The sequence below is a fragment of the Micropterus dolomieu genome, linkage group LG21 (genome assembly GCF_021292245.1).
Source record: "Micropterus dolomieu isolate WLL.071019.BEF.003 ecotype Adirondacks linkage group LG21, ASM2129224v1, whole genome shotgun sequence".
Classification (NCBI taxonomy): domain Eukaryota; kingdom Metazoa; phylum Chordata; class Actinopteri; order Centrarchiformes; family Centrarchidae; genus Micropterus; species Micropterus dolomieu.
The window spans coordinates 19,120,574-19,146,101 of NC_060170.1; the positions used below are offsets into that span (position 1 = coordinate 19,120,574).

The 25,528-nt window shown below is 39.7% G+C and overlaps 2 protein-coding genes across 4 annotated transcripts; both read left to right on the forward strand.

The window, feature by feature from the left end:
* The first annotated feature begins 31 nt into the window (after positions 1–31).
* Positions 32–16,447, forward strand: ercc8 (excision repair cross-complementation group 8). The gene is made up of 13 exons (XM_046034893.1): positions 32–223; positions 318–403; positions 704–799; positions 1,518–1,619; positions 4,697–4,820; positions 5,728–5,809; positions 6,842–6,910; positions 6,996–7,062; positions 7,677–7,780; positions 8,549–8,673; positions 9,887–10,084; positions 14,335–14,430; positions 15,353–16,447. Exons 2-13 carry the CDS (start codon positions 327–329, stop codon positions 15,416–15,418), a joined length of 1,206 nt encoding a protein of 401 aa, XP_045890849.1. The 5' UTR covers positions 32–223; positions 318–326; the 3' UTR covers positions 15,419–16,447.
* Positions 16,448–16,706: 259 nt separating this feature from the next.
* elovl7a (ELOVL fatty acid elongase 7a) lies at positions 16,707–22,554 on the forward strand. 3 transcript variants are annotated; one of them, XM_046034894.1, is made up of 8 exons: positions 16,707–16,830; positions 18,912–19,001; positions 19,195–19,385; positions 19,986–20,066; positions 20,185–20,241; positions 20,403–20,508; positions 20,638–20,774; positions 20,911–22,554. In XM_046034894.1, the coding sequence occupies exons 2-8, from the start codon at positions 18,938–18,940 to the stop codon at positions 21,157–21,159; spliced, it is 885 nt and encodes a 294-aa protein (XP_045890850.1). In that variant the 5' UTR covers positions 16,707–16,830; positions 18,912–18,937; the 3' UTR covers positions 21,160–22,554. The 3 variants fall into 3 exon arrangements, with proteins under 3 accessions (XP_045890850.1, XP_045890851.1, XP_045890852.1); XM_046034895.1 differs by having other exon boundaries at positions 16,711–16,754; XM_046034896.1 differs by lacking the exon at positions 16,707–16,830 and adding an exon at positions 16,914–16,937.
* The last annotated feature ends 2,974 nt before the right edge of the window (positions 22,555–25,528 follow it).

Genomic DNA, 25,528 nt, shown 5'->3' on the forward strand with positions numbered 1-25,528 from the left:
CATCGCGTCCGTCATACAATGGACATTTCGTTCCAACATGGCGGCCCATTTGTTTTGAGTTGCTGCGAAGCTTGTTGAAATGAATGTAAAATAAACAATAAATTATCAAAGTAACGTACCCTAATAGATTTAAATAGCGGATTTAGCTATTACGGAGCGGTGGGTACAACCATGCCGTGTTGGACGCCCACAAATTCAGTCTGGATCAGAAGTTTACTTCAGTGTAGGTGACATGCTCGCCTTTGAGCTAGGTTCGCTAACGGAAGATGAAATACTAGTCCTGCTTTTTTTTTTAAAAGACCAGTTTTTTCCTTCAGGTTGAAGCAATGTTGGGATTTTTGACAGCGAGGCAGGCAGGTCTGGATGACCCTCTGCGCCTGAGACGTGCAGAGTCAACGAGAAGGTGAGAGACAATACAAGCGTGTCTCAAATATAAACAGCATAAAGACGAAAACCAATGACATTACTGCAATCCAGGGGGCATATTCATAGTTAACTAACTCAGACAGCTCATAAAACCTGATTGGCTAACTGATTAGTCTAGTAATGGTTTCATTATTTAGCGTGTATTTGATGTCTGTTTCCTTTGCGGTGTCTTTTCCACTATTCTATCTTATTTTTATCAACAGCTTGGGCTTGAAAGGTGTGAAATGAGTTTATCGAGTGTCCAGTCATGCTTAGCTCTTCCCCTTTCTGTACAAAGGGTCCTCAGTCTGAAGTTGAATCCTGACAGAGACGTGGACAGAGTCCATGGAAACGGCATCAATACCATTGACATTGAAGCAGTAGAGGGCCGATAGTAAGTCCAATTTGCTATTTACTGATTTATAAATCACTACTTTAAAATCCCCTTGTGCAACTGTTGTACTGTTCCTATCCTGCACAAAATGTTGTGATAAGAGCCCTGTACAATATAGATGAATTGAGACTTGGCTTGGGAACCGGAGAGCCACCGGTTTGAGTTCAGCATGGGCCACGGCCAAAGATGCCCCTAAGCAAGGCCCTGAACCCCGGCCGCTGCACAATGGCTGCCTACTCCTAATAGGGGTGGGAATCTCTGGGCACCTCACGATTCGATTCCATTATGATTCAGAAGGCTGCGATGCAATTAGAAAACGATTATTGATGCATCTTGATGCATAATTTTTTTTCTGTACAGGATCTCTGGATAATTACTAAGCATTTAATTTGCGCATTAAAATCCAAAAGAAACATCTCCTAATTAGCTTAAAAGGACTAGTTTGCATACCAAATTTCTAGCTAGCGCTTCGCCCACCCCTAGTTTCTGATTAGGATGGGCTAAATGCAGAGAACAAATTTTGCCTTCTTTGTACTGTGTATAATTGTATGCCACATAAACATTGACAATTATTATTATTATTGTTCTTATATATTTGTTCCAGTCACTTAGGGTAAGCCAGATCTTTCTGTGAAAAGTTTTATATAGACAACTGCTAGCAGTCATATGTTTGTAGAAAAAAAGTAATCTATCTGTGTCAACTCTTTCTGTTGTTTAGCATGTTGTCTGGCGGAGCAGATGGCGTTATCGTCATCTATGACCTGGAGAACTACACTGGAAAACCACAGTACACCTGCAAGGCAGTCTGCACAGTGGGCAGGTCAGTGTTACTCGATTTACTCAATCTGTCCACTAGAGGGTAGCACTGCATTAAGTTCTCCCAGTACCACGTCTTTCTAAGCTTGTTCACATCCATGTCTTTTAGGCCATGTACCATAACAAGTGAATGTTTCTTCCTTCATTTGTTACTCAGGCCAGGTTTTTTAATGGTGATGTAAACACAAACATCCCACTAAACCTTATTTTGTGCACTTTTTAAAAATGTATTTATTATTTTACCCATATTTAACCAGGTAAGACCCGTTGAGATCAGTGATCTCCTTTACAGAAGCATAAAAAAAGATTACAGACAACAATTCCACAAGAAACATACAAGATACATATTTACCCATCAAATAATTTAGATTAATTAATTTTGACACACAGTGACAAGTACCAACCGAGTCATTCATCATTGTACTTATAAGTGGTTTAAAATCCAATATAGAGACCAGTTCTCACTTTAATACATGGTTCTGATTTTGATGCAGATCTAAAACTAAAAGTAAACACATTCTGATATGGCAGGTCAGACTGAAGTCACATTACCAGAAATGTGACCTCAGTCTGAATCTAACTATCATTCATGCACCTATATAGTTGAGCAGGGCTATAGGAGAATGCAGCATGAAGGTTTGTGTTGTACTGTATTTTTGTTTTGAACATAATTCAAGATTGCACATCACTGAAGAGTTAAAGCAAGAATCTGCGTCAGCAAAGTTTTGTATTACATTTTAGTTACATTTTTTATTTTGATACCAAGAGAAAATAGTTGCTGTGATGTGCAAAGTAAACTATGGCGTTTAAGGGTGGAGTCTATGACAATGACAGAGAGCTGACCTGTACTACATAGTGTAAGAACAAGATGAAAAAAAGAAGCAAGGACAATAAAAATGACAACAAATATCATTATTGCCATAATCAAGGTCACCACCATACTACTATCTCTACTGTCACCTTATAAAACCATAAGGCAGTGCAGAGGTGCATGCCAGGAGTGTCCCTTAGTCCAGGCCCCAAGCAGCAGAGAGAGCTCCATCGGAAGGCTTTAAAGCAGGGTCAACCTTGACATTCTTTTTATTAGTTAATTTTATTATTGTTGTTTAACTTTTTAAGTGAGGGCTCAACAAAGTGTCACTTTCTTGGGTTGCCCTCAGACCCATAGGAGGAGGCTTGCTCGCTGCAGGTGCCACCCTGTTATCTCGTTTGAACCACTCTCAGGCCATTCAGGAGAGAACCCGGCCATCAGTTATCATGTTTTCCTTTCATTTCTTTCCTCTTTTGGGAAACCCCATGGCTGTCATATCCAGTTTGTCAGTCTGACTCTATGAAGCTGCCAGCAATGTCCACCATGCCACGCCTCTGTGTCTTAAATGTGTAGGAGAAGAATTCTCTTTAGGATTTTAGTGTTTGGACAAAACTAGCAACCTAAAGACGTGACACGATTTGGTCAAAATTCCCTGAACAAACAATGCAAATAAATTATCTAATTAATGAACAATGACATAATGCATGACAATGACAATTATAGCAGCCCTAGTAAGATAAGTGTGTTTACACGCGCTCATGAGTACAACGTGCCATGCATGAGTATGTGTATCCAATTTGATGTGTGATGTCTCGTACTGTTGTGCTTGTAGGAATGTACGTGGCACTAGTCCAACCTTGTTTCCACCTTTAGAGAAGCACAACAATGGGAACCATCTTGCCTTGAAAATTGACATGTTGTCATTACGGAAAGAAGTGTTTTTTTTTTTCCCATTGATGTGCATTTTAAAATTAGGTCGGTCCACCAATTTCCAGTTCAGAGGAATTGTTTTCTTGGTGACAGTTAGAGAAATAAGCAACATTTTCTTGTACTTATTTTAATTTATTTATTTCAAATTGAAATTGTTTTAATTTAAGATGAGATGCACCATCTCGTTTTCCTCATTTAAACAAAAACTAAATACATAAATAATAATGATAATAAATATTAAACTAAATGACACAAAACAATCAACATTGTAACATCAACTAGAACACACACATAAGCTCTCTCCCACAATCCCAAACCACACACGCTACATCTCTGTTCCAAAAGATTCATGAGAAATAAAATAAACACTGCCAGAAAAACCATGTCAAATTACTGTGTCTACCTATAAACTTCAAGTAAAAACAATCAAAAACAAGAACAAGTACAGTCTTGTATTCATGAAAAGAAGTATTCAATCTGAGTATGTAAGGCAAATTATTCCAGTCTAATGGTGTACTACAGTACTTGATTATAATGCTGTTTTGTCACACATTTGACCTTCATCAAAAAATTGCAGCTTCTGCGATTTGGAATATATTTTGATTCATTGTGCAGCCGTACTTAAGAGCATGTCTCCTAATTTGTCTGCTAATTTCTTTAAAGATTCTAGGCACCGTAAAAAATGTGAGTATGATGATCTAAATGGAACAAAAAACTGCTAAATAAAAATGATAGACAGAGTAAATGCATTTGAAAACAAAGAGCAGCCAGTGAAAATGTTCAGTACAGTGGTAAACAGTTAAGTGTATCATTCAGGAAACAATGATACATGCAATAAGGGCACTTCAAGACAAAGCTACAGATATTATTGTAAACAGCATTTGTGTTTGAGAGTATTTTTTGGTAAATGATATTCCCAAATCTATAATGGGAAATAAAACCTGTAAGACAATCTGTTTTCTTACTTGGAGAGTAAAACAATTATTGACCGATAGTAGGATAGTATTCTGGCATTTGTTTTATTTATAATAAAATCAATACAGTATGAGGCCTAAAAGAAATTCCAGACTCAATCCAAAGTCCCAAATATTTAAATGTGTCAACTTTATTAAATGGAGATCCATCAGTAAAATGAATAGCCAATACAACAGAAGAATGATTTCAATTGTATCTAGTGCCAAACCGCATACTACAATACTTGTTTAATATGAGATTGTTATTTAAAAAACATTTTTGAATAAGCGAAAATACTAAGTGAAGTGGTCGGCAGACCCAGAGTGCAGGAAAAAAAAATATCTGTTGTGCCCATTGTGATATGACTTTATTTTTTTGTAATTTAGGTCCAGCCAGTATGTTCACAAATTCAGCGTGGAGACAGTCCAGTGGTATCCTTATGACACAGGCATGTTCGTCTCCAGTTCCTTTGACAAGACCATGAAAGTCTGGGACACTGAGACACTAAAGGTAGGGATGTTAAATGTGATAAACATTGAGTGACCACTTTATTAAGTACACCTTCCCCCGTGCGCAGTGTGGAAATTGAGATGGACAAAATCAGAAAGACCTTTCAATATGATGCTGTATTGGAGATTGGTTTATGAAGTAACTAGCTTATATTTGTTTTCTTATAGTTCCACCACCCTTTCTCTCTTTTTGCTCTTTTCACTATCTCTTCCCCTTTTCTTTCTTCTTTTCTGCTTCATGCTTGCTACCTTTCTATGCCACATAGTCCCATGTGGCAGGCCCTGAGCTGTGCTAGAATTACACTGGCATCACGGTTACCTCAAAAGGTCAGGGAAAGGACAGAAAATAACCCACAGACCTTTCATTTGTTTTGCTCTGTGAGTTTCTGTCCCACATACGCACACACACACGCACACACACACGCCCATAACTATTACATTATTTATTGTTGTGTATTTGCACATGGGTGGGCACGTAGTGTATTTGTATGTGTGGTATTTTTATGGAAACAGAGCCCCCTCTGTGTGTGTGTGTGTGTGTGTGTGTCCATTGGCGGAGTCCATGCCGGCGCTGGCACACACTGACAGATGGGGCACAGAGAGGCTTTTTATATTTGCTGAAGAATTTGCATTGTAACCACCACTGCAGTCCGGTGAGCTGCGTTCTGAGCTGCTGTGCCCTCATCTCTGCTCGCTTTTATTTTTACCTAATGCAACCATGCACTGTGTTGAATTTATACTACAGCCGAACTTAAGGCCATGGCTTTATTTAAGGTCACAGCTGTATATTTTATCATAAAATTAAGATGTTCATTTAGCATACACACACAAGCACTAAACATACTGATAGCTGAGTTTCTGCCATAACTTACTGACCCTCTCTTTCTCTTACTTTTTTGATTCTTCAGCCTGCTGAAGTCTTTCTGTTTGAGGGCAATGTCTACAGCCACCACCTGTCCCCCATTGCCAGGAAACACAGTCTCATTGCAGGTGTGTGTATGTGAGAATGCGGTCACTGTTTTTAGTGATCCCAGTGACACAGAACAAACCACCTGGAGTACCTGTTGGCATTTCTATCATTGTGTGATGAAAAACATCGACATAAATCTCATTAATTACCCTGTCTGTCAGTTTGTTTCTCCAAGCAGTGTACTCCATCTTTCCCCACAACACACTGCAGACACTGCACCTACCCTGTACCTGAGTTTTTAACCCAGGTTACATAGAGATCTATATGCACCTAGAGGGGACAGAAGCTGGTAACAAAGAAATTCAGGTTCAGAGACATAGATTTCTGTCGTGAAACAAAACTTAGGAATCTTGTTGTGACCTCACAGTTTCACCAGGCAGGACCAACAGGTTACGTATGCCTGAGTATGTGTTCATAAATGTGCACACGGGTCCTCCCTGTCGCACACAATCCCTCTGACACGCCTGTTTCTGAGCCGGAAACAGTGTCTGTTTTTTTTATTTTTTTTTAATGTGTTCTTCCCTCTCAGAGGTATTACAAGTGCCTGTCAAACAAGTTGCAAACCTCCATTCAGTTTTCAGTTTTACCCAGGAAGACACTTTTAAGGGAATCTGTTCTTAAAAGCACTAGTAGCTCATGAATTCTGCATTGGGCTATTTAGATTTTAATGACACCCCCAATTAGCTTCTTTGTTCTGTTACACTTCTAAATAAACCATCTTGCCCTCCTCCTATGTATACATGCTGGGTGTGTTCGCTCACCTTTATCAGAAGTTCATATCAGTGAGTTTTCATATTTACCACACCTTATCTGCTGAGAATAAGGTATTCTAGATGTTACCTTTCTGAAGCACCTCTCCTTTGTACACACTTTGTCGCAGATTATACTCACAATCTGTAAACAGTGACAATATCGATAAGTAGGAATGTACTATTGTAAAAAAGTTTAACTTGTAATTCACTTCTTAAGTGTTTTTAAACAAGGAAATATTGGCAGCCTTTTAAGTCTCCTCCCTCAACTGTTCCTTTGTCTCTGTGGTTTTTTTTTTTTAGTTGGCACCAAAAACCCTAAAATCCAGCTGTGCGACTTGAACTCTGGTTCACGGATACATGTTCTTCAGGGTTAGTGAACTAGACCACAAATACACACACTTACATTTTACTGCTGTTTACTCACACACACAAACGTTACCTTTCCCCCCTCTAGGTCACAGAGCAGAGGTCCTGTCTGTGCGGTGGTCGCCCAGATATGAGCACATCTTAGCCACTGCCAGGTAGGCCCTGGTAACTGCCGCAGTTTTTCTGTGGAGATTCACTCTCTAAAAACCATTCACCCAGCTTGCCCTCGGAGCCACATCAAAGAATAATGCCAGTTACAGGACAATCCTCACCATGCTGTGTCCCAGCAGGTCTTGTCATCTCCGTTCCCGCCCATCTGGCCACATTGCAACACGGAGTCAAGGATAATGCCACCACATCGCTAGTAGCCCTGTCAGTATAGCATATGGTAGATCCAGTCCCCACCTGTTTTATGCAACATTAGACCTGCTAATTAACCAGTTGGGATCAGTGTGCTGCTTTCCCTGTGGACTGTAAGTGATTTTTAAAAAACAACTGGAACAGAGAGGCACTCGGAGAAGTGTATGATGTTCTGTTATGGAGCTGCATGTTAATCCCCAACAGAAAACTGACCTTTAAAGACAAACACTGGCTTACACACACTACTGTATATGAAGCAGTGCATCAGTTTGAGCATGTATTGTACCTGTAAATCCCTGTATGGTACGGAGTAGGATAATCAAACGTATCCTCATTTTATAGGAATATATTTACAGTTATTCACCAGGAGAGTATACAACTGAATTAATGGCCTCATTTTCCTTCTAAGTGCAGACAGCAAAGTGAAAGTATGGGACGTGCGTCGGGCTTCTGGGTGTCTCCTCACTCTGGACCAGCACAATGGAGACAAGTCAAAAGCGTCCTCTGAGGCAGGTACTGTTACCTCTCCCCTTTCCTTTCTTTTCCACTGTCTTTTTCCTCATTTACCCTGAGTGGGTGGGGCTCTTTGTAGACATAATAGCCTTTTGAAGGAATAAAAGAGGCATTGAATCAGGCATCAGGACAGAAATTTGTGTCAGACGGGCCTCTTGGGGTGTAATTGGCAGGGTAAATCTTTGGGGGTTTTACTTCCTGTCATACATTTCTCCTGCCTCATCTATATCAATCTACCGATCACTGTCCAAGACGTCCCTTAAGCAACCTCACGATATGGCATATACCTTACTGTGATGCTGCACAGACATACTACATACATACAATAAGAGGAGAGGTGCACATCACTCCTGTGTCTTGAAGTACAAACTGAAGAACGTTAGGGGCTCACATTGATATAGAGCCACAGCATGAACCTTCCTGGTAACTGGTGCTTATAATGATTCATTTGAAAGCTAAGCTAATTTTCTTGTAAAAGTTAGTTCTACAGCAACATTTTCCTCCTCTCTGCTGTGATGTCTCATAAATTTCAGGTAAACATAACTGAGTATGTCTCCCAGGGTAGAGGTCAACATTCTGCCCATACTATACCATACTATTTTTTTCTTTTCTTTCCTGAAGTTTTGTTTGTGTTCAACACACGCACTGAAAGCATCTCATTGATCGCTAGGTATGGGAAGTGATCATGTAGAAAAAATATGCTCTGTGACAAAGATGGAGGAGATATAGATGACACGCATGATATCTGTTTTACCTGTGTTTAACCAGTGAACACAGCTCATAATGGCAGAGTGAATGGCCTGTGCTTTACTGGCGATGGCCTCTACCTCCTCACCACTGGAACTGACGACCGCATGCGACTATGGAATAGTGCCACAGGGGAAAACACACTGGTAAGGTGTGTGTGTGTGAATGGGAGTGAGAGTAAATGCGTTGTCCTCCTAACCTACCTGGATTAACACTTTAGAATATGCAGATGCAGCAGTTCCAGACCCATTTCATTTGCCTTTCCCCAAACTAGATCCTTGAAAGAGGTGTGAAGAACCAATTTAACAAATACCCCAAATGTCCATTGATACCTTCTAGTCTGGTTTGGAATCTGCTGAAACTGTTCATAATGTGGTCATCGTTGATCTCTGAAATACAGGTTCAACCCGGTTATCTATACTGGATCTCAGTGCTCCTTTTGACACCTCTTTTTAATTTGATTGTACCATTTATAACTGGTTTCTCATCCACCATTCTCAAATATTTAGACATTTAACTGGGGCTGTCTTAGTACTGCGGTAAACATGAATGCCAGATTGAAACTTCTGTATAATACTGTTACAACTCTCTTCAATTTGAGCTGTTTTTCAATTATTTTACCAAAACAATAGCTTGAATTTGATTTAAAATTGTTAAGTTCCAAGAGAGCAAGGTAACTAATTTTCTTCAGTCTTTAAGGGCACATGGGAATCAGTAATAGCAATAGTAATTTATTTTCTAAACTGTTTGCTGGTCTCTAAAAATGTTGTATTTGGGAGAGAATCAAGAAAACCGATGGAACTACTAAAAATAATTATTCCTGTCAGGAATGATGCGACTAAGTGATGATGTTATTATGTAACGAAACCCAAGCACTGGGCTCTCACACACACTCCTGTTCTAATTTCCTGCTCTGCTGTCTCAGGCTGCGGTTGCCATGGTGGGCATCTTTCCATCTTCTGACTGTAGCATAAGACAACTAGTAACGTAAAGGGTGGATGACCTTCTCTCCTGGGCAAATCAGAATTGTTGTTTTACAGTATGGGATGTAAAAGTAAATGCATTCTACAACTCAAACCTTTTTGACAGACATGAATTAAGCCTAGTAATTGTACAACATCAAGGTGAAGCATTTTGCTCGTTTGTACCTGTTTGTCTTGAATTCTCTCAGCAAGTCCTGGAAAAGTCTTAGAATGTCTAAAATCTAAATGGAAAAGTTGGTATAACCATATTGTTGTAACAAAAAAGAGTCTGTATTATCTGTTTCAAAAAAGGACAATGCTTCGTTCATTCAGGAAACCGTTTCATGTAGTAGTTTGTATATTATAACCGCGTGTGCCTTCACTTTTTATCCCTCAGGTAAATTACGGGAAGGTCTCCAACGAGAGCCGTAAAAGGCTGCAGTTCACGGTGTCGCGTGGCTGCAGCCCAGAATTTGTGTTTGTGCCATGTGGCAGCTCAGTGGCGATGTACGCCATCCACACCGGAGAGCTGGTCACTATGCTCAGGGGTCACTACAACAACGTCGACTGCTGCGAGTTCCACCCAGACTACCAGGTGAGACACACCCAGGTGGTGGCTGTTCCCTGCACCTGGTCAACGTACCCATCTAGCTGCACTGATGCCTTTGTTTGTATTTCCATCTATTAATGTTTGCTCTGACAGTCAGGCCTTGTTGGTCTCATGCACGCTTAGAGAATTCACTTTCTCTCTGTCCAGCGTTAAATTTGCAATTTTTACCATGGCAGTAATAAATAAGCCGATAACATTGTTATGTCAACATTTCCTGAGCTGCTGTACAAATGCAAATGCAGGCATTCCCCATGTATGACCTAAGTTGGTGCTCTCAGCCTAAATGTCGACTCTGACTCTGTGTTATTCTCAGAAGGCACATGATGAAAGTTCAACCGCACGAAAGCAATGCCATCTCCTTTATCTCTCCTTTATCTGAGTCAAATATAGATGTTACTTTAGTTTCACTATTATCTGTAGCGTACAATACTCTGCTTGTGCTTCTTGGCATTTGAGGATTAAAGGATGGGGTTGTCAGAAAGCCAGTGGGACCTCAAAGAAAAGTTTACTATTTCATTCATTAATGTAATGTGGAGTTACTGAGTTCCCCTTGCTACACAGCAAATTGCCTGATTGAAGCTACTATTTATACCAAGAATTTATTGAAGGTTTTCTCATATTTTTTTATATAAAACAACAAAACTCACACAAGGCACATAGGTATGGAGAAATAAAAACAACAAAACAAAAAAAAAACATAAATTACAATACAAACAAAACAATATTAATATATGATAATCGTATTCAAAAACCCCAATACACATTGGCCTATTTGTAAATAGTATCTTAGGCTTCGATATATCAGTCCATGAATAGACATTTCACCATCAGCTTAAAAAAAGAAATTGAATACACACACACAAAAAAAAAATTCAATTCAGCTTGTCATCAATCCATCCATATCGTTTCTCTCAAGGAAAATATAAAAGATGTCCCAAATCTTCCAAAACTTATCAAGCCTGTTTTTTGCAGTGTTACTGATCTTTTCCAAAACCATGTAAAATGTCATTCCCTTTAGCCATTGTGAAGTGGTACAGGGTGTATCTGAGTTCCATGAGGAAGCTATATATCGCTTGGCTTCCAAAAAGCAAATATTAAGTAGAGATCTTACTTTTTGGGAGGCATTAAAGCCATCCGGTGTAATAAACATAATTTAGGATTGACAGGCACCACTTCATCAATGATTTGTCTTGCTAGATATGAGATTTTTCTCCAGAATGCGAGTATCTGTGGGCATTCCCACATACAGTGAAAGAGTGTCCCCTTTTGATCCTTGCATTTGAGGCAGGTGTCAGGTATGTTGGGATTAAAGTGGTGAAACTTAGATGGGGTTTTTTTTTTATATATATAAATTAGTCTACTTATCCATTTATATTGTAATAATTTGGAATTTATATTAATAGATTGAGATTGTGCTACAGAGCATGCTTCTGACTACTCCTCCTCTGTTAAGTTGTCATGCAGATCTGTCCTCCATGCTTCTAGCGTGTTTTGTGAAGATTCTTTAGACTTGCTTTCAAAGAGCTTGTACAGTAAGGAAACCTGTCCCCTGGAGTATAGAAATTTTAAAGTGTAATCTTCTAAAGTGGATCTGGGGGGCATTGTCAAACTATTACTTTGTCTGGACAAGATAAAGCTTCTAAGTTGCAAATATTTAAAGAAATGTTTTGTAGGAATTCCATACCTAGTTTTAAGTTCCTGAAATGAACTAAAGATCAAGTTTTCATTGTAAAGGTCAGCGACTTTGGCTATTCGCTGGGATGCCCAGGCTTTAAACCCTGGGTCTGCTCTACCAGGTTGAAAGTCATCATTGCCATAAATCGGAGTAAACAGAGATATGGTTGTATTTTCTCCCAGGAATGCCAGCGAGTTGTGCCAAACATTTAAAGTGTTTTTTAGAAAGGGGTTTTTGGTCTTTTTGATTAGTATAGTTTTGTTTGCAGAATTTATGTAGAGATTTATGTCAATTAAGTGTGACTTTATAGAGACCCATGCAGGGGGATGATTCTTCATCAAAATAAAACATTCCTGCCCTAATTTGAGCAGCCTGGTAATACCACTCAAGGTTAGGTACCTGTAGCCCTCCCCTTTCATATGGTAAGTATAATAAAGAGAGCCTTAATCTCGGGCGTTTGTTGTTTCATGTAAAGTTTTTAAAAAGCTTTTTAAGTAACTGAAAGAACAAAGGTGGGGGAGCCAAAGGAATGGATTGAAAAAGATATAAAAACTTTGGTAAAATTGCCATCTTCAGAACATTTATGCGCCCAATCATAGAAATGGGTAGATTTGTCCACCTATTAATAAGGTGTGTAACCTTATCTGTCAAGGTGTTATAATTGCTTGGTACAATTTTGTCAATAGTAGGGGCAAAGTTAACACCTAAGTAGGAGAAACCTTCTTGAGAAACCAAAAAAGTATGAAATGGAGGAGCTTCTCTGTCCTTTTTATCTAGGAAGAGTATTACTGATTTGGAGTAGTGTATTTTGTAACCTGCAAACGTCCCAGGTCAAGTATAATGGGTAGAGTCTGCTTCAGATTGAAGCAAAGCAAAATAATATCGTCAGCATACAGAGTTATGCGATGCCTTTATAGTTGGCACTCTCACGGACTACCATGGCCAGTGGTTCGATTGCTGAAGTGAATAACAAAGGGGAGAGGGGGCAGCCCTGCCTTGTTCCCCTGTGTAGTTTAAATGGTGTAGATGATAACCCGTTCGACAATACTACCGCCTGGGGATCAGCGTAGATTGAAGCTACTTTTAAGGCTTTTATTGCAAAACAGCAACGGAACAAATGTACAAACACCCAGGCAATACGAGGTTCAGCATTGCGAGAATATACAGATTTTTATGGGGTTAATTACTAAATATCAGTGGAAAGGGAGCTTAATTTTTTTTGATGACCGTGTTAGTTTTATTTTGTTGTTAATTTTACAATAGACATGCCAATTCAGCGGTTGGCCAAATACTGACATAACCGTAATGTCTGACTAAAACAAACTTTATCAAGACAAGTGCAGTGCCCATTTGGGTCCTGAGCAATACACTTGCCTTGACATAGTTGCATCCCCTAGCAATGCTAGAATTTGTATATACTTGTCAGGTACGGATATTTGGGTGCAAAAGCCCCCACAAACATTTTATGAACTCACTGAAGTCAAAGCCCCGTCCACCGTCCATGGACAAGGCCCATTTTGTATATACAAAAAATAGTGCGACTTCAGGTGATGTTGTTCCCCAGAGCGAGCAGGCACACAGCATCCCGAGTACGTAGAGCATTATCGAGGTCTCCAAACGCAGCGCTGTTGCATCTCTTCCAGGCATGTTCCCAACTCCATCGACAAAATATTTGAGATGTGAATCACTAACAACAAAGACAAACTACATAAAGGAAAAGATTAATCAAACATCATGTTACTATATTGGCAAATTACTTTTGTTATTACACTTACTGGTGTCACAACTTTGCATGTATCCAGTTATATTGTATTAGACTACTATAGACTACATAACACACTTTTACATGTCACCTCTTTCTCCTTGGTGGAGACATTTGTCAGGAAACACATTCTTGTGCTAAATCCTGCTGATTTGAAATACAATTTGGCAAACAACCAGCACATTCTTACCAGGGCTTGCACCTGGAATATTCCAAAAAAAGTCCACATGGCAGGCATTTGAAGCAATTTCATACTAGAAGTGGGAATAACTCTGCAATACTTTGCTTAATCATCCTCAAACTTAATATGGTTATTGAAGGAACATTCCCGCTCTATGTGTCATGTGGCATTTACGATACATAGTTACAACGCCACTTACATTCAAAGAGCTATATTGCATTTTAACTTTAACCACACCCTCGTTATTGGCCAATCTCAACATCCGGTGTCATACACAGACTTTGCTTGTGTAACACAGGAATGCTGTTCGGCTGCTTGTCACTCTTGAGAGTTCCAGAAATGGAGGTCTTTCTTTTCTCTTGTCTGATGTAATGACACAGATGTGACCCACAGCAACGAGAATGTGTCCCATGAGTTCCATTTGTGTTGCGTGGACAGCTAATTTATTAGTTTACTCCTGGTTGTTAACGCTGGTTTCCCCCTGGTGCTGATGCCCATGTTTGGAATTGCTTTTGGGTGAAGGTTATGCGGCAACAGCAGTTCTTTTTCCATTTCCTGCAACAGTGTGTGAATCAGTCTATCAGAACTGAGGTGTCTTTGTGCTTCTTTATATGCAGGAGTTGTATAGCGGAGGTAAAGACTGTAACGTCCTGGCGTGGGTTCCTGTCCTTCGTGCCTCAGACGTGGAAGAAGAGTCAAACAGTGCAAATAAGGTACACGTTCTAACAATAGGACATAAGACGTGTAACAGATTAACTCTATTTTAAGCGTTTTTATGTCACTTTGTTGTATTCCAGTGCCCACAGTAAGAATTTAATGACTCTCTTGTGTGTGTGAACATGATAATTAATAGATGTCTTCTAAACATTCATGGCATAAGTGAGATAATGGACAGATGACACATGATGAACACAATAACGCAATAAAAACTACAAACACATTAGCCCTCTTTCCTGCCATTTCTACATTGTAGTAGTGCTTAGTAGACCCTACAAGTGTATGTTCACTGACCTTCCAGCTCTAGTTCTTGGCCCCTGTCTCTCTCCTAGTCAGGGTGATGACAGCTAAAATGATACGGGTGACGTAGTTCAGGCATCAGGCTAGCAGATATTGGTGTTCTCTGGGAATGTTCTCTTATATGTTTACAAGAACCTACTGGCTCCGCAGTTTAGAGTGCAAATCACTTTACTTCAGCATGACATAGGTAAAGAATTTGAGTTCTGGTTTAGGCCAGTTAAAGAAGACTCCATAGAGAAAACCTATAGGCAGTATGTGGACCAGGAGGTGTCCTTTAGATTTGGTGTTGGCATTGCATGTGTCCACACGTTGGATGCTGGCACTGTATGTCCTCGGCAGGGCTCAGTAAACAAATGCTGTGTAAGTCAGTTTCCGTAGCGTCTTCCTCACACCTGAACCCGGCTCACTTTTTTTCACAACACTTATGTAATAACAAATGGCTCCCCATCACCTGTCTTTTTCCCGTTTAACTAGTTTAACTACATTTATCCGCTGAACTCCACAATAGCTGTCATATACAAATAGTTGTTGGGCAAATGTGCACATGTTGTATATCATGTGAAGAAGAGTATCTTAATTCAGATGTGATGCTGAGCTGAATGTCTTGATTCCTTACAGCGTGCTGCTGGCCAGTCTTCAGTGAACCCTGCCTTACAGGATGCATGGAGCAGTGATGAAGATTAATTCTGATGTTTTGTATGTGTGAGCAAAGTACACGTTGAGGCATCTGACCATGCAAATGAGCACACACCCTCCACGATTAGCTTGTCAAAAAAATGATCGATGATGTTAATGGGTTTAGGGAAATTTCTCCTGTTTCATCACTGCGGGCAAAGATGAAGGCCTTAAAAATGGAATTGAAATGTATAAACAATTGTACAACAATGTTATGAATGTTTGGGTTTTTTATATATTTGATATAGCATTGTTATTGTTTTGCTATTTTTATTTTTTTTATTGGAATGTAAAACCAACACGGTCCTTGGTATCCAGCAAGTGTCATGTTGCTGAAGTCCCCTTAACCTGTTGCAAAGCAGTTTTGTATTTTCAGTAATTAATTGTAGTCATGGGGGATGTCTGCCAATGTTTGTGCAAATTCAAATGCATTGACCGTTTACAGATGCTGAATAGTTTAGACAATGTGTAGTATTTATGTAAGATTTTGGTTAAAGGGACATTAAAGTGTTTAGAGAGGAAGATGTGCAAGAGTTTAAAAAGGTGTGGTGTCTCTCTTAATGTTTATGTGCTTCTGCAACCAAGTTGACAAGATACATAAGTCTCACATGGGAGGGACTGGGTATTCAGGGACACACAGTGTCTTGTTGTCATTCTTGACATGCTTTGCATTTGTTTTTAAGTTCTACTGCCAGCACTTGCTGAAACTTAGCAGGAAGGAGTGATACTGAAACCTTTCTGTCTGACCTCTCCCCCTTTCACAGTTTTACATATTGTGATGTGGACACCTGGAACCCAAATGAGCCCCCCCTCCCTAAACCCACTAATAACATAAACACAGTACAGTGATCAACATAGCCATTATTTCTTGGTAATGATCCAAAGATTTTGAATATGAAAACACTATTTATGTCTTGTCTCTTATTATCATATAATGTAGCAGTCAGCTCTTTCACCCAAATTACCTGAAGTGTCTTGAATTGTACAGTTTTTCACTTGGCTGCCTCTTGTCTAACATTAAAAGCACTGGGGATGCTACCTCTTCACCTGCTTGTGTAATCTTGCTGAGGTTATGGAAAAACGCATCACTACGCTCCTTTTTCTGTGCTGAAACCGATGATTAATTGCGCCTGAAGAGGATTTACTGTATTGTTAACAAAGACTCGTTGGTGATGTATCGCTCGAGATCGAACTTGTATCTTGTCCAATCAGCGAACGAGGAGGCGTCATTGGGAGGGCGGAGTCGCGACCAGACCCCGCCCTCCGATGGAGCAAAAGGAAGCACAGCAGCGGGCCGTGTCAGCGATTGAGCAGAGCTGGAGGCACACCTGTTGGTGAGGTGCAGGTGAGCCGGGGGGGATTGGCTATAGACAACTTTGCAGACTAAGGATTTTAGTTGAGTGGCAGCAGCAGCGCTGAAGGTTAGTAATTTACTTTTAAAAAATAAATATGAATCTAAGTTAAGTGAAATGACTCAAAATAATGAATCTTACTAAATCTGCTTATTGAAGAAGAAAAATCTGTGAACGTGAGTCGACACACTTAAAACCCTTCTTGTCATTGTAAATTGGATGGTGGTTTGTAGGACTGGGTTTTCATTAATTGTCATCTGGTCCTCGTCAACTCAGCCTCTTGATGAGGATTATAGCGATACTGGTGTGTACAATTAACTGGCATTAGCTGAAACTAAGTGTTTATTCCGATTTTGATGCCTTCAGTGGTGCACTCTAAATTGAGTGTCTTTTATATGAGCAAAAACTTTAATTGCTTCTACCCGCAGTGGAATTAACTTGAAAGTGCGAGGAGGCAAGACCGGTTAATGTTCTCAGATGAAATGGAGAAAATGTTTTATGAATTGTGATAATGGCCAAATTTGGAAGTCAATCCATTAATTTATTTGATTAGACCAATTTGATGTATGACATGACTGCGTCTTGTGTTTTTAATGCAAAGATGTGTTCAGTATTGTGGCATTTTATTTATATTTTTTTTTTAACCTGTTTGTGTGGCTATGCAACACTTGAGTAAGTCTGCCTCAGTTATTGAATGACTCTGAACGTTGATGTAGTACCACATCTCCCTCAAATGTGGATGAAGGATTAGCCATGGTAATTAGCAGCCCCTGACTATAACGTTATTTGGCGTGTGGAGGCTTGCCATGTCTTCATTAGTGTAGAGACTCCAGACAGCAATAATTTTTTTTTTTTTTTTTTTTTTTTTTTGAACAATAACCCCAATGACTTATCCATGCCCTGTTTCATTCAAGTAGACACACCTTGAAAACCTGTCATGTAAGGTTGTTCCTCATGCTCACTTTGCAAACATGTGGTTGGGTTTATTTTTTTCGTTTATTTTTTTAACTACTCACTGTCCCACACAATTTTTATTTTTTTTCTGGGGGCAGGGAACCCAAACATTTATAGCTTATTGAGAACCTTTATTTTTTATTTATTATTTTTTTTTTTTTAACTTCTGGTTTGTCTAAGAAATGATGTTACCCTTCGCATACTTTTCTGTAATACAAGCAGGTTTGACAAACAAGTCAAGCCAGTCATTGCGTACCTTGCCCCACTGGAGCCAGTATCGACCCTGTAACTCTGCCAGGCCTCACCCCATGTCCAGAAACTCTTTAACGTTTGCATTTTATACAACTGCTTGATTTGAAACATTAGACTATTGTCTAATGGCTGCAGCGCAGACTCTGCACACATTTGGAAAATGCTGGCCACTCTTTGACAACATTACAGTGTGACTTAATTGTAAAGCACACTGCATCAGAGCTGGGTTTCTTGTAAAGCACCTCCATTGAGAAACTGTTACGGTCAAGTCTCACTCTGTAGGTTTGTATGATGCCCAGCATGAGTCAAAATGGCGCGCTTTTGTTATGATACACATATCCATAAAAGCATGTAGTACATTGTAACTGGGCAACCAAATTATCAGCCATGGGTAGATTTTTCTTGAATAAATTGTTACTGTTCTGTGAAAACTTAGACACTGACTGTTACTCATTGTACTCCCGGTACAATCTTTGCCTTGTTTGCCTCCGAGGGGCAGTAAAAAAGGATGGTCGGGTACCCCCTCCCCCACCACCAGTGTGCTGTCTTGTGGTGTGTGTTTTTTTTTTTTTTTTTGTTTTTTTTTTCTAAAAATGTACATATACATGGTTCATGTCTTGTCAGAAACCATTAAACAAATGTGCTGTCAGTGAACGGCACAAGTCGCACTTGTTGGTTTTTGGTTTTACAACTTTTGCAGCATTTGTTTCAGGAGAGACTTCCTTTCTGGGACTTATGAAAGTGGAGGAACTACAGGGTATTAGCCTTGACAGTTCTTTAATGTGAAACTTTGCTGTGATTTATTTTTATATCTTCTGAGTAAAGTGGGGGGAGGGGGGGGGGGGGACTCATTGTCCTATTTGGTGTATTTAGCAACTTTTGTAAATGTACCTACATTTCAAAAAAATTCTGGCTACCTAACCTCTTGCCTTTTTCTCTTGTAGGTGAATTGCAAGGACTTTGTTTGACAATGGAATTTGATCACATAAAGTCGTCGGCTGCACTCATTTATGATGAGTTCATCCAAAATGCAGGTGAGTCTTTGAACATTCCAGACGCATTAAGCATTCAAGATGACTCGGTGACATGTCCATTTAAAAACCTACACCATCCTTCTTTTGGGTTTGTTTCTGTATATGAATCCACTTTAAAGTGCTATGCGGCCTCACTTCTCGTGTATTGAACCTCCATTGAGCTCACAAACCTGTCAACATGTTTCTGTTACAGACAGACGGACAGGGTCCTGGTTGCTTATGTCGTCTCCTCTCCCCCAAACGATCATCATCGCAGCGTACATTTACTTTGTCACATCACTGGGGCCACGGATCATGGAGAACCGCAAAGCCTTTGACCTCAAAGGAGTTCTCATTGTGTACAACTTCAGCGTGGTGGCTCTCTCACTCTACATGTGCTATGAAGTGAGTCACTGCGTTTATCTTTTGTCCTGCACCATTGACCTGAAATTTGTGCTGCTGAATCATTCTCTTAATGTGAGCTTCACACAGCAGTAACTCATTTCATACAGTCTTGTGAAATCCTCTAGACTCGGGGGGGGGGGGGAATAAAACTGACTATTAGATCTGAGGTTAAACCAGCTTGGCAGGTGTCTTCGTTCCATGCAGTTGTTTCCTCAGAGCTGCATAGCTTCAGCATGATTGTCCTGCAACTATCTAGTCGAGACTTACTTATTTTGTCGATGCTTGCCTTTCCAGTACAATCATTTTGGGGTGACGCATTGGATTTTTAGGCGTTGGTTTGTAAATATTGACACTTTGTTCAACCTGTTATCCCAGCTGTGCTCAGTGATTTATTTTTCCCATTAGAATATTTATTTTCTTATAAAACATTACCCTCATACAGTTTAGCTTTTATTGTATGGCAGTCGGACATTAATTTAGTAAGTCTAAAAAGGATGTTAAAAGTGAAGATAAAGTTTTTGAAGGGACCTTGATTTATCTTAAACCCCTTCCTTAACCCCCAGTTACTTGTTAAAAACTGTACTTTGCCCTGTTCTTTAGTTTGTGATGTCCGGATGGGGAACAGGATACTCCTTTCGCTGTGACCTGGTCGATTACTCCGACTCGCCACAGGCTGTGCGGGTAAGCCACGCATTTTACAGACTGGGATGCCCTGAAGCATCTGACTTGAGTTTTGCAGTGAACATGTAGAGTAGGATCTGTATTTAACAAGTACTAAAATATTCTTCATCTCCTCTAGATGGCAGCAACATGCTGGCTTTACTACTTCTCAAAGTTCATTGAGATGTTGGACACAGTAAGTCGCAAAACTATTCTCAAACATAAGAATTGAGTACATAAATGTATTGTGTTGCATTTCGGACCACAGTAAATCTATTAGTCAAATCATTACATTAATTTTCAACTACCAGTGTCTCCCAGTTTTTTGTGACAAAGGATGCTTGTGTCCCCATACAGATCTTCTTTGTACTGAGGAAGAAGAATAGCCAGGTGACATTTCTTCATGTCTACCATCACTCAATCATGCCTTTCACCTGGTGGTTTGGAGTTCGGTTTGCGGCAGGTAGGATTTCCTTGTCTTTTTAGGGGGGTGTGTGTGTGGTCCTTTTTTTTTTTTTTTTTAGTAAATTTACAGGAAATGAATTTTCTTGATTTTTGTGGTGGTGGTCCTGACGCGCTCCCTGTTTTTCAGGTGGTCTGGGGACATTCCATGCCCTGCTTAACTGTGTTGTCCATGTTATCATGTACTCATACTATGGCCTGACTGCCATGGGCCCCAGCTACCAGAAGTACTTGTGGTGGAAGAAATATCTCACTACGATTCAGCTGGTATGTCAAGTGATCTATTGCAGGACGACTCATTGTTTTAGTTTTGTGTATCTTGTGTTCTCAAAGCCTACTCTTATGAAGACTTGTGGCAAATCATGGCAACAGAATCAACCCTTCTTTCTTTGTTGCTTCCCAGATCCAGTTTGTTATGGTGACCAGCCACATCTCCCAGTATTTCTTCATAAAAGACTGCCCCTACCAGTTCCCTATCTTCGTCTACATCATCGGCCTGTATGGCCTGATTTTCCTGTTCCTCTTCCTTAACTTCTGGTACCACGCCTACACAAAGGGCAAGAGGCTGCCTAAAGTGCTGCAGGCTCAGACATGGGGACACCACAGCAACGGAGTTATGAATGGAAACGCCAGTCATGAAAAGGATGAGTGACGCAAGCCTCTGCTCATCAAGGGGTTTGGGGGTTGACCTCATTTACGTAAGCAAACCACTGCATTCCGAGATACAACCCCAATTTGTTTGGACTGTATTTTGATTGCTTTTTCTACTTTACACTGCAGAAGACAATCTTTAAATTATGACCAAAGCTCTATTTAAGAGGTTTATTGACTCAAGCTGATGGCATTGTATTTTTTTTTTTTTTTTAATTCTTTTTGTTTACGCTCAAGGTAAAGCCCCAAGTTATGCTATACAAGTGTCCCTCCTTTTTCTGCTACATTATGGTTTGGAAAAAATTGTACGTGTCAGAAATCGAGTCCATTATTCACACTGAATGTTGAGATTTGCCTATGGTGAGACTGTAGGACCCTAAACTGTACAATACAGTCCTACTGGGCCTCCCCAAAGCTTCTAATGGTGAGATCATGTGTTTTTTTTTTTTTTGTTTGTTTGTTTTTTACTCTTGTGAGTTGATCTTACTTCGCAGACTTTTTAGGAAATCCAGTTTAGTTTAATTTATACACTGAAAGGTTGTTTATTTCACTTGCCCTAAAATGACGTTGACTGTTCTGAGTTGATTATGGTGTTTAGGCTACACATGTCCTGTTAAGGTCTTTAAATGGTTACATGAATGCAGAACAGGGTGTCTTTTTTTTTTTTTTTTTTTTTTTGGATCACACAGGCATACCCAATTCTCAATGGCTTGAGTCACAACACTGCTGATGGTAGACATCCAGTGAAAAGCATTATGTTTTATACTGTGGAGTCAATGTATTCTCTCTACTTAAATCTCCTATGAAGTGATGGTGTGACTGAGATGCCAGAGAGGGAAGCAGATGAACCACTGGTTCTTGCAGAATTCAGTGCAGAGCTGGCGTCTTACTACTTCTTACTGAGGCATATTGCAAGTAACACTTACAGGATGCAATATGCACAATCGAATGGATTTTGCTATTCAGCCAGACCACATGAGAAGCCACGCTTGCCTGCGCTTTTTTTTTTAAGTATTTTGCGTCATGTGTTGAAACTCTGTGGCTAACAGGGTCTTCCGATGACCGGAGTCAGGCAGTGCCTTTGGACCGAGGTCTGGAGTAGATTTATATCTGGTTACGATGATCTTAAACTGAAAAGTGAATGTAACTCTGCTCCTCTGGTGACTAGGACACAGGATCACGCTTGACATGGGGGTTGAAGAGTTCCACCATTTTTATTCAGGTGCAATCCCATGTTAACAAAATGTACAGAGGCAGTAAAAACAAATGGGATGAACATTATTTTTCAGTTCATTGTCAAATCCCTTTATACCAATAGTTAATACCCTAAGTTATGTGACATGAAATGTTTGTCTTTTTATGTATTTATATAAAATAAATTACTAGTGTACATGAAGATTGTCTCCGCTTTTTTCATTCTATTTTTGTGAGTTGTGCACCTCACTTAGTGCCGAACATTGTATCACTTGTGCTGCATTGCTAAATGGAACAAGACTGCTACACTATGACAATTTGTAGTTGATTAAAATGCAACCACTTTACAAGCATCTTTGAAAGGGTGTTAAGAACAAAACCAAATGAGCTGGTTGAAAATCTTGGTTTAGCCTTGTGGTTGGCAATTAATGTCTTTCATGATCTACTCTCTTCACAATATTTGACAAACCTATAGGAAACATGGTTGTGGGGAAAGTCAATGCTGGCGTTGTAAAATTCCTATTTGGTTGATGCCTAGACCTGATGATGAGCCATTTTCACCAGTAGGCAGTGCCATTGCACTGAGGTTGTATACAGTTTTCAGTGCATGTAAAATCACAACACACAATAGAACTTCAAAATCTTTAAACTTTAACTTCACATTCATGGCACCCCTGCTATAAATGACTTGTTTGACAAACACTAGATTTTTTTTATTATTTTTTTTTTTTTTTTCATCCTCAAAACATTCACTGTAGCTCCTTTTGTGGTTATCTGTAGGATAAGGAATTGTGAATTGTATTTCACTGCTATTAGTGAAAAGCTTGTGTCTCAAATGTTTTTTCTGGAACAGAATAATTTGCACCAACTGCATTTTCTCAACCAGTAGCCTACAATTTTTATTCTAAATTATTAGTATTTCAGTCCGTAAGAACTTTGCTGTAAACCGGAGGGTCGCCTATTTGAGTCCAGCTTGGACCAGAGATAGGGAGTGTTGACTGGTAGCTGGAGAGGTGTCCGTTCACCTCTTGGGTGCTGCTGAACCCCCAACTGCTCAGGGCACCGCTCTAAGTGGCAGCCTCCTTACTGACATCTCTCCATGTGTTTAAGCATGTGTACATATAATACTAACATTAACAACAGAGTGAAAAAACATTGAATTTTCCTTTATGGGATTAATAAAGTATGTCTTCTTCTAAATCAAGGAAACTAAATTAGAATCCTGCAATATGTTTTCCAGCATGACAATGAGCCCAAGCATAAAGTCAAAGCAACACACGAATGGCTTAAAAACATGTTAATGTTACAGAGTTCAGATCTCAAGCTAACTGAGAATTTGTGACATGACTGAAAATGCTTTTCACTCACTATGTCCATGCAACCTGAAAAAGCTTTTTTGTGGAAGAATGGGGGAAAATTGCAGTGTCCTTTTGTACAAACCTGACTGAGACCTATCCACGCAGACACAAGGATGTAACTGCTCCCAAAAGTGCATCCTCTAAATACCGACTTGGAGAGGGTGAGTACTTATGCAAACAAGTATTTATAGTTTTCTGTGTCAGAAAAACCACGTTAAATCTACTTTGATTCAATACTATAACATAATCATACCGCTGTATATACAGTTGTATACTGTATGCACTAAATCATTGTCCAATGCATGTATTTTAGATTTCAGATATAGAACAATATAAAAATATGTTGGAAAACGAAGCTCTTTCTATAACACTCTGTCAACCCATGTTTCCCCCTGTCTATCATACACACACAGACTCACATACACACCCCAGGAAACAGGAGAGCACACTGACCTGTCTATTAGAAATCAGTACGTCCTTCTGCAGTTAAGTGGTACATAATGGTGCCGCCACCAATCAACAGCCCCTGAGCTTGTTACTGAATGACACTCAGTTGTGTGATGACAAATACAAGAGCTTTTCATACATAAAAGGAAGATGACATCAGCACAAGATTACAACTACAAATGACAGAAATCATTAAAATCTGTTTTAGTGCCCATATAAATGTACTGGGGTAAATAAGCGTTGAAACTAACCCGTTAAATATAGAGATGAGAGCAGGCAGCAGGACAGCCCAACCCTTGGGAATGCATGGATGATTGCTCTCCGCCATGGTGACTTCCAACAACCCCCGTCTGTCTCCAAGCCACCCTCACAGCTCCTTCCCTGGTTTTACTGTGGGTGAGGCCGAGATAACTAGGTCATTATCAGGCTGAAAGTGTGAGACAGCTCATCATTACAAATATGTGTAACACAAATGAGTCAGTGAGCGGGATATGTTCCTGCTGTTCGCTACAACATAGGCAATGATTTAAAAATAAATTTCTTGATGTTAGAAACATTTAAAGCCACATTATCTTGTAATTTTATCTTAAAATAACAGCTTCAAAATCTTTTCGATGGTACTCTGACTTGTAATAGGGAGAATAGCGTCTCTGTCATTGCCACTCTGGGCCCACACACACTAACAAGACTCTTCAGCAAGCTAGAAGTAGCTAGCTCGATATTCTGAGTAGGAATACTTTAGGAGAGACTGAAGAAGACGTTGTAGGAGGAAGAGAAAAAGAGAGCGTGACCGGAGCAAGAGACCCAAAAGAGTAAATATTGGACTGGCTTTTACTTGTGGGTGAGAGCTTCGTGAAATACAAGGTTCGGCTTGGACTAGTGAGTAATATTAGCTGGTTTGCTACGTCTTGTGTTGCTGCACTTGCTTGATGTTTGGCTGTTGGCAAAGTTGTCCACTTGCTACTTTTTGATCATAACTAATGTAATCATAACAAAAGTACATGTGTACAACAGTCCATATTTACCAAAACTGTTTATAAGTAAATTGCACTCCAAGTTGCAAAAAATATCAAATCTTACATAATACTGCTTTGAATTGTATTTGATCATTTCAGTGTTTTCACATTTGAAATTGCACCACACGTTTTACAAAAAATTGCAGAATGAGGAAAAGTAGAAGTGGCAAAACGATGATCAAAAAAGACTGTTTATTCCTGTAGATTGAAGGGGGGTTTCACGTCTGAGATCGGTGCTCTTTTGTTCGACCAAAAGGTAGAACAGTAAGGTACACCCTTCCCAATTGGGTGACGAAGAAGTCAACCAAACGACCAATGGCTATGGACCTAAGCCATTTGGAGGAAAATGGACCCA

Bases quoted from the DNA above. Each gene is read 5' to 3' on its own strand.
- elovl7a (XM_046034894.1), top strand. From the start codon at position 18,938: ATGGAATTTGATCACATAAAGTCGTCGGCTGCACTCATTTATGATGAG. The intron at 20,242-20,402 runs GTAAGTCGCAAA...GTCCCCATACAG, and splicing joins TCATTGAGATGTTGGACACA to ATCTTCTTTGTACTGAGGAA. The intron at 20,775-20,910 runs GTATGTCAAGTG...GTTGCTTCCCAG, and splicing joins ATCTCACTACGATTCAGCTG to ATCCAGTTTGTTATGGTGAC.
- ercc8 (XM_046034893.1), top strand. From the start codon at position 327: ATGTTGGGATTTTTGACAGCGAGGCAGGCAGGTCTGGATGACCCTCTG. The intron at 1,620-4,696 runs GTCAGTGTTACT...TTTGTAATTTAG, and splicing joins GCAGTCTGCACAGTGGGCAG to GTCCAGCCAGTATGTTCACA. The intron at 7,063-7,676 runs GTAGGCCCTGGT...TTTCCTTCTAAG, and splicing joins CACATCTTAGCCACTGCCAG to TGCAGACAGCAAAGTGAAAG.